This window comes from Lactuca virosa, chromosome 4 (assembly GCF_052849685.1).
Source record: "Lactuca virosa cultivar CGN04683 chromosome 4, Lactuca_virosa_CGN04683_v6, whole genome shotgun sequence".
Classification (NCBI taxonomy): domain Eukaryota; kingdom Viridiplantae; phylum Streptophyta; class Magnoliopsida; order Asterales; family Asteraceae; genus Lactuca; species Lactuca virosa.
In genome coordinates, this window is record NC_136429.1 from 217520462 (window position 1) to 217528472 (window position 8011).

General features: G+C 34.1%; 1 protein-coding gene across 1 annotated transcript; it reads right to left on the minus strand.

Annotated features, from left to right (window-relative positions):
• Positions 1-5282: 5282 nt before the first annotated feature.
• On the minus strand, positions 5283-6523 carry LOC145168724 (inorganic pyrophosphatase 2-like). Its single transcript, XM_079087447.1, has 4 exons — positions 6333-6523; positions 6091-6212; positions 5829-6015; positions 5283-5742 (listed from the first exon to the last, which is right to left on the minus strand). The coding sequence occupies exons 1-4, from the start codon at positions 6468-6470 to the stop codon at positions 5404-5406; spliced, it is 786 nt and encodes a 261-aa protein (XP_078943573.1). The 5' UTR covers positions 6471-6523; the 3' UTR covers positions 5283-5403.
• Positions 6524-8011: the final 1488 nt, after the last annotated feature.

Here is an 8011-nt window from a genome sequence, read left to right on the forward strand (position 1 = left end):
AGTGTGCCGGTTAACCACACACGCTCCACTAACGACTTAATCAAAGTACAAAGTGTAATTTCATGGGTTAGTACCTTATTCACATTTTCCTAAAGTAACTAAGATTAGGAATTTCTAAAACATTTAGTTACTTTACATTCATCATACTTTTAATGAGGATTAAAGTCATTGTCCTACCCGTTCGGCTAACGACCCTCCACCAGTAAAGGAAGAGGTGGGTGAGAGTGGACACCCATTAAGCTGCCATTTTATAGGCAACAACCTTATACCCCCTTATAGACCGGCTTCGTGAATGAGGCCTACTAACGGTAAAACGACTTATTCTTATACATATATATATTATTAACTTATAATAGTATAAAGTATAAGGGTTGGATTTTAACTTTTAAAATTCTAGGGGTTGGAACTAAAGTTTTAACAAAGTGTGTGAGAGTTTACATGTTCCAAAACTTGAGGGCAAGTTTTGTAACATTCAAAACTTTTCATCTTTCATAACTTATGAGTTAATGGTTTATTAAAATGAGAGACTTTTCATTTTATGTAACCTATGTGTTTCTTTAATGGACTTTAAAAGAGTGACTTTTGGTAATCCATAACTTGAGGACAAATTATAGATTCCATTAAAACACATAATGATCAAGAATTAAACTACCAAGCAAGTTGCAAATAATTCCTATGATCTTCTAAACTCATAAGTGTATGAATATTCATATCAACAATTTCAAGAATCATTAAAAACACATATAAGACTTGAAATTTTGATAATAGCTATTGAAAATGGATTAGCATAACCATTACACCATCTAAAACAAGTTTTATAAGACCAAAACAGTTTAGGGTAATGTTTCTAGTCCATTTCCAGCAGCTAAACTCGAAAAACTGCACTCTGGGCATTCTACTCGTCGAGTGCATGAACCTACTCGACGAGTAGGATGATTTTAGGCATGGACTCGTCGAGTCCCCCCATGGACTTGGCGAGTTCCTTCAGCAGATTGCATATTTTTCGACTTTTTTCAACAATTTGCATCAAGTATCAAGAAAACAAGCCTAGGCTCTGATACCACTGTAGGGTTTTGAGCATTCTAACACTCCTATGGTGTACATGCAACCCTAGAAACCTTGGATCTAGGTTTTACTAAGATACATGTAAATTTGTTTTTCCAAGGTTCTTAACCTAACTAGCATGGCATGGGGAACTTTGAAACATAATAAGCTAGTAGAGTTACATACCTTTTAGTAGTGGTTGATTGCTTGGAGTTTTGAGAGCCTAGCACCAATAATGTGGATGCCTCAAATGGAAGTCACAAATCACCACAAACCTTGGAAACTTGAGAGAATAGTAGAACACTTCTAGAAATCGGCCACCCTTAGTTCTCACACAAAAACTAGTGCAATTTCAAGTGCCAAGGACTCATTTATATAGTGTGGTGGATTAGGGTTACATCCATGTAAACCCTAATACCCATTACCTTTCATTTCCATGAGATCCATGGGTTAAAGCTCCATGGACTATCCATGGACTTACCATGCAAGCCTAGCCTATTCTAAATAAGCATTAGCCTACACTATATAAATACAAGAGTCCATATTTAATTAGTCACACTTTTGATCACCAAATTAATTCTAAATTAATTTTAGATCAATACTAATTAAATAATATGATTTCATATTAATATATTAGAACTTATAATATATTAATAAATTATAACTTATACTATTCTCAAAAGATTATCCATATAAATTGTTCGGGTGAAGTGCAACCCAAATGGACCATGTCGGGTCGGGTCAAGTACATCTCAAATATAGTTATGGACTTAGACACCTTATCCAACAGCAATCACTCTGAGCGTGGGTTTCTCCAATACTTAAATCTCTATTAAGTACTCATGAACGTTAGTCGCAATCACCTTGCTATGTCTAAACTCTACAAACAATATACTAACACTTCATGACAATCTTAATTCAATACTTAATCCCAAGAGTATGAACGATTGTGCAGTTTGAGTAAATTAATACTCGGGAAAAGGGGATCTAAACATGCAAAAAAGAAACACAATAATAAATTAACTGTAAATGGTAACACACTTGAAGTTTTTTATCCAGGTAGCTTCCTTGGATGCTTTACTTGCTGCAATATATTCAGACTCACATGCAAAGTCTGTCACTATCTCCTGTTTGGAACTTTTCCATGTAACCGCTCCACCATTCAAGACGAATAACCATCTAGATTGTGACTTTGAATCATCCCTGTCTGTATGGAAACTTTCGTCATTATATCCCTTTAACAAGATTTGGTTCACCACCATAAACAATTAAGCAACATGTCTTTCATAATCTTAAATACTTCAAAATATTCTTGATAGTCGTCCAATGACTTAGTCCCAAATTTTCCTGATATTGACTTACCATGCTTAGAGCATACGATACATTAGGACGAGTATATGTCATAGCATACATGATCCATCCTATAGCCGAAGCATATGAGACTCGACTCATTCTTTCCTGTTCATCATTATAACTAGGACATTGAGTCTTACTTAATTTTACACTATTCCTTTCTTTGAATTTTCCTTATTGAATCTTTTCAATACTTTGTCCACATATGTACTTTGACTAATTCCTATTCAACGTTTCGATCTATCCTGGTATATTCTTATACCAAGTATGTATGACGCTTCCCCTAAGTCTTTCATAGCAAAACACTTCCTGAGCCAAGTTTTTCCACTTTCTATCTCAGAAACATTGTTTCCTATAAGAAATATGTCATCAACATACAACACTAGGAAGACAACGTTACTCCCTGTGACACCCTGTTTCGAATTGTTTTATAATTTGGGGCTGTGACCCGAAGATCAGTTATCATAATGCTTCGGTCCTTGGGGGAAATAGAGATTTAGACCCCCTTTGGATGTGGGTAATGCAGATTAGGTGATCCGAGAGTTCGAGTGGTGCTTTGGAGCCCGAGGGTATAACCGTAAAGTGATAGTTCGACCCTTTTACGAATTGTGGATTTAAGTTCGGAACGTTTTAAGGAAAAGGAGATTTTATAGGATTTTAGAGCTTTTCATTACCTTTCCATGGATATAAAGATCATCGAAATCGAAGTTGAAATGAATAAGTTATGACCATTTGAAGTTAAGGCGGTTTTGGGTTGAGCCGCGTACGCTGGGCGTACTCAATGTGTACGTTGGGCGTACTAGGGTATCCCTAGTACGCTGCGCGTAAATTGAGTATGCTGGGTCTACACGATCAAATCCCAAACCATATTTTCGTGGTTTGAGCCCTATTTAAGTTTCTTAACTCCCCCAAACCCATTCCATTCTCAGCCTCCACCTCTCTAACACCCTCTCTTGAAACCCTAACCCTGGATTGAGCCTTGTGAGCAAGAAGAAGGTGTTTTTAAGTGTTTTGGAGTGTTTTTGGTGCACCTTGGAGAAGAAGGAACTCATTGAAGAAGTGTTGGTTGCATTGGAGCTTGTAGATCCACACTTTGTTCACCTTGATTTTTCTTCTAGGGGTATAAAGTTTGAATCTTGATGATGAAATTGTTAGATCTAGCTAGTTTTGGGTGTTATGAGCTTTTTGGTCACCTGAAGTTCATAAAGTTTAGATCTTGAAAGTTTGTGACCTTGTTATGGATAAAGTTGGGAACTTTATCCATCTAAACATCATTTTGATTCAGCTCTGAAGGTCGGAGACTTGGACTTAATGGATTAAGTTGAAAAAGATGCAAACAGATCTATATGGGGCTACACAATCTCTGGTATTCATGATTTAAAAGTAAAACCCCATGATTATCTTGCAAACCAATACATTAATGGCACATGGAAGAATATAGAACTTATGAAAAAAGACTTACAAAATTATGGTCTATGCACACATGATATATTCAAATAAGAGATAAAATATGGGAAGGACATCCTATTCTGGCAAGATATCTAGATTGGAACGGAATCCTTAAAAGGTAAATACCCTGACATGTATGAATGTTAATCAAGAAAGAGATGTGTGGTGGCAGATAGAATTGATGTAAGTGGCTTTGCATCGAATTGGAAAACGTGCCCTGTCACAAATGGTTTAACACATGAACTACACACACTAAGAAAAGATCTTGAGCATGTTCAACTATCACATGGGTCTGATCAGTGGAAATGTGCACTTGAAGCTGATGGCAAGTACACAGTGGCATCTCTAAGGCGGAAGATTGATAAACACTCGTATCCTAACCAGGTCCTCCCTCAAATAAAGTGGTACAAGGTAATCTCTCTCAAAGTAACATGTTTTATTTGGAGAGCCTCGGAAAGGAGAATTCCTTCAGCTGTAGCTCTAAAAAAGAAAGGAATCGTCATCAGTAGCACATGGTGCGTGTATTGATGGCTCAGAATGCGCTGACCATATCCTAGTGAATTGCCTGTTTTCAAGGTTTGTTCAACAGAAGATATTCAAATGGTGTGGGATAACTCACTCTAACTCTAATTGCATCGGAGATCTTATTAATTTCGTTGACAACTAGGGAAGCTGCTCTCGGAAGCGAAAGAGATTGATACTCATTTGGTATGAGTTGTTGTGGAGTTTATGGAAATTTCGGAAAGAAAAACTATTCCAACGTGTGTTTATTAATCCATCTAAAGGAGATGTGTCAAATCACTGGTGTATTATTGGATTAAGTGCAGGGGTAAAAATGGAATATGTAATTGGGAGGTGTGGATGGAAAGCCCCTTTCGTTTTTTGTAATTCTTTTATGTTTTGGTCTTGAGTTTCCTACTGTAATGCTTCTTATTCCCTTTTAGTTACTACTTGGGTGATGTTTAATGAAATCCGTTCAAAAAAAGGAGTTATACATTTACTCCTAATTACTTTTTTCCCTTAAAAAAAAAAGGAGTTATACATTTACTCCTAATTACTTTTCTTCCCTTTATACGCGTACTTGTGATCTCATCCCAGCCATAATGAGATTTATACGAATTAAATTATTCTTTAGAAAGAAAAGAATTTTACCATAAAAATCGCATGGCTATGGCTTTGTTGGAAGAACAATTATTTTGCAAATTTTTACATCGATTAATATTCATTACTGTATGTCAACAAAATTTCCCAAGTTTTTCAATGATACTTATGAAATGGTATTAAGTTTTACAAATTCTTGTCCAACGTTATATATACTATCAGAAGGTAATATAACAATATTTATGATCTTTATGCCAGACCTATATTTTCAGTGAATTCCTATCTAAATGGCTTATGATGTGGAAGAAAATATATGTGTGATACTCATCAAAACAAACTACAACTAGAATATGATAAAAATATAAAACCTGTTCAGAAAGTTAGAATATCTTTAACCTAAGTTGAATTGACAACTCCAATACGTTCTAATATGTCTATATGAAATATCAAATATACTTAAGCAAGGGCTCCAAGAGCAATCCTCTCAAGCTTGCAATCAAACAATTGTTTAGTATCATTATTCTCAACGCCATTCTCCATCTCTTCAATCGAGATCATGGAAGCCATAAGTTGCAGAAGGATGCACTCCAGTGCTTCCCCATCTTTCCATTCACGAACATCGGCCTTAACAAGATGTCGATTTTCACAAATAAGCTTCCAAACAGGAAAATCTTTCCTCGGCATAATGTAATCTCCTTCTACAAGCTTTGTACTTGGGCAAAAATCACCAGCTCCATCACCCAAATATATCATCCTTTTCTTTCCTTCACCTTGAATCCTTTCTATTATTTTACCCTGTTCCAGATAATATTATCAAAAAAAAAAAAAAAAAAATCAGAAATCTTGGAATTTTAATGGAAAAACTAAGAATCATAATTTACCTTGCACATGTTGGGTGGGCATAGGTTGCAACCATGATCATGGAAAGGAAAAATCCTTAACTTGCCTTCATCGTCCACAAAACCTGGATTGGTGTTGATCTCCGAGAAACATTCTCGTATTCCAAGATGTTTCAGTATAGTTTCGATAAAGAACGTGTTCGCATCACTTACTACTCGTAAATAACATCTGAAAATGAATCCAACAAACATTAGTAAACCACTAACAGAGTTTATTGGTGATGATCAAAGTTCAGTTAGTTACCCTAATGCATAAGCTGCTTTAATGGCAGGAACAACCCGAGGATGAATAGGAACGCGGTGTAGTACTTGTTTAATGTCTTCAATGGTCTTACCTTGTAGATGCAACTCTTCCATCATCCTAGCCTTTTTTTGTACAAACAACAAAATTCATAAGTCCCAATCTATATAAGCAGTCTTTGACATTCTTAAATTCCTCGAGAAAACATGAAATCTGGTGAAGTGATAAAGGAAAAAACACAGTACCATGAGAGAGTTCCAGGGCATGGTGGGGAGCAGTTGGTTGAAGAGATCGGTAGCACCTAATTCGTCCACCACCCAATTGTCGCTGTCGACATCAATGATTGTCTTGTCGAAGTCGAAAATCACCACAATTCCTGACATCGTCGCAGGAATAATCGAAACTCCTGTGAGTATTTGATCGGAGGTGAGTGTTGAAGATGATAGTAGGAAGGAGGCTATAAATATGGGTAAAGATGCCAAAGGAATATTACTGAATATTTACGATATCTGATGCGGGGATAAATCTCATCTATTGTGTGATCATATTGTTGATGATGGGTAATCGGACGGCTGATAAGGAGTTTAATGAAGAATTTAAAGAAAAAAAAAGGCGCGGGGATAATAATAATATGTTACAGAATATATCGCTTATTCCTCTATTCTTCTTTATTTTTTCTAAAATGATAAGAATCTTAAGATATTGTGTTTATATTATTCGAAAATCTTCAGATATTAACTTAAAAAAGGTATGATAAAGATAAATCGTAGATGCTTTAAAATGTGGGTGTGGTTACGTTACATATGAATCAAATTATTCATTGTATAGATAACTATTTTGTTTCATCATCAGTAGATAATTATTTGTTTCGTACGACCTATGATGCAAAATGCACGAGTTGTCTCGTGGGTTTGTGGAAGAACATAGAATCCTAGTTGATTTAAAACGGAGTAATAATTTATAAGATTATTAAACTTTATTTCATATATATATATATATATATATATATATATATATATATATATATATATATATATATATATATATATATATAAGGTTAAAACCCGTGGAAACCACGGATAATAAAGAAAACATTATTGATAAAATAATATGGTAATGAAAAACTAAAGATTTATTAAATTACAAAGATATAAGTTTTGTTTATACGTTTATAATGATTAGTTAAAATTAATATATACATTATTTTGAATAATTGTATACGTTCTGTATGTGTAGACATTTATGCAGCGACGAATGGTTTCATCACGACTAATAGCTTATTTTTGGCAAATAGTTTTCGTCCGATTAAGGTTTGGTTGATGCTTTGGTGAATCTTTAATCTTTAATATGTAATATTGTCGTGGTGGTAGCGCAATGCAATGACAGTAAATGGATAAGATAATGACAACATACATAATTGAGGTTTTCAAAATATCCGAAACCGAAAAGCCTACAACCCCAACCAATTTGCTGGTTAACAAACCGTTTTTTTTTCTTTTTTAATTAGTAAATTGAACCCTAACAATATTTAATGTGTATTTTTAATTTCGATTTTGTGTTATCAATTTGATAAAATAAAGAAATATATATTAAAGAAATTAACAAATTAATGAATGAAAGAACAATAGTATGGAAATGAAAAACAGAAACTTCGGTAAATGAGTTTTTGCAAAAATCAAAGGATAAATCTATAAAAATCAATATAATTTGGTCTAGGCATCAAAATAATTTTCTCGAAATATTTCTTTTTTTAATTTAACCACTAAATATATATTTTTTTTCATCAAAAAAGCATTTTAAGTGTTTCTTAGCATTAAATTGTAAAATACCGACATTAAAGTATGGGTTATCTAGATATATGTTAGATTTAGCATTTAGGAAATCATAATTCTTTTAAAAGTTATAAAAGTAATAAATGGAGTAA

Excerpts from the sequence above, each read along its gene's own strand:
- LOC145168724 (XM_079087447.1), bottom strand. The coding sequence starts at position 6,470 with ATGTCAGGAATTGTGGTGATTTTCGACTTCGACAAGACAATCATTGAT. Across the intron at positions 6,213-6,332 it reads TGCCCTGGAACTCTCTCATG|GCTAGGATGATGGAAGAGTT; the intron begins GTACTGTGTTTT and ends GTACAAAAAAAG. Across the intron at positions 6,016-6,090 it reads AAAGCAGCTTATGCATTAGG|ATGTTATTTACGAGTAGTAA; the intron begins GTAACTAACTGA and ends ATTCATTTTCAG.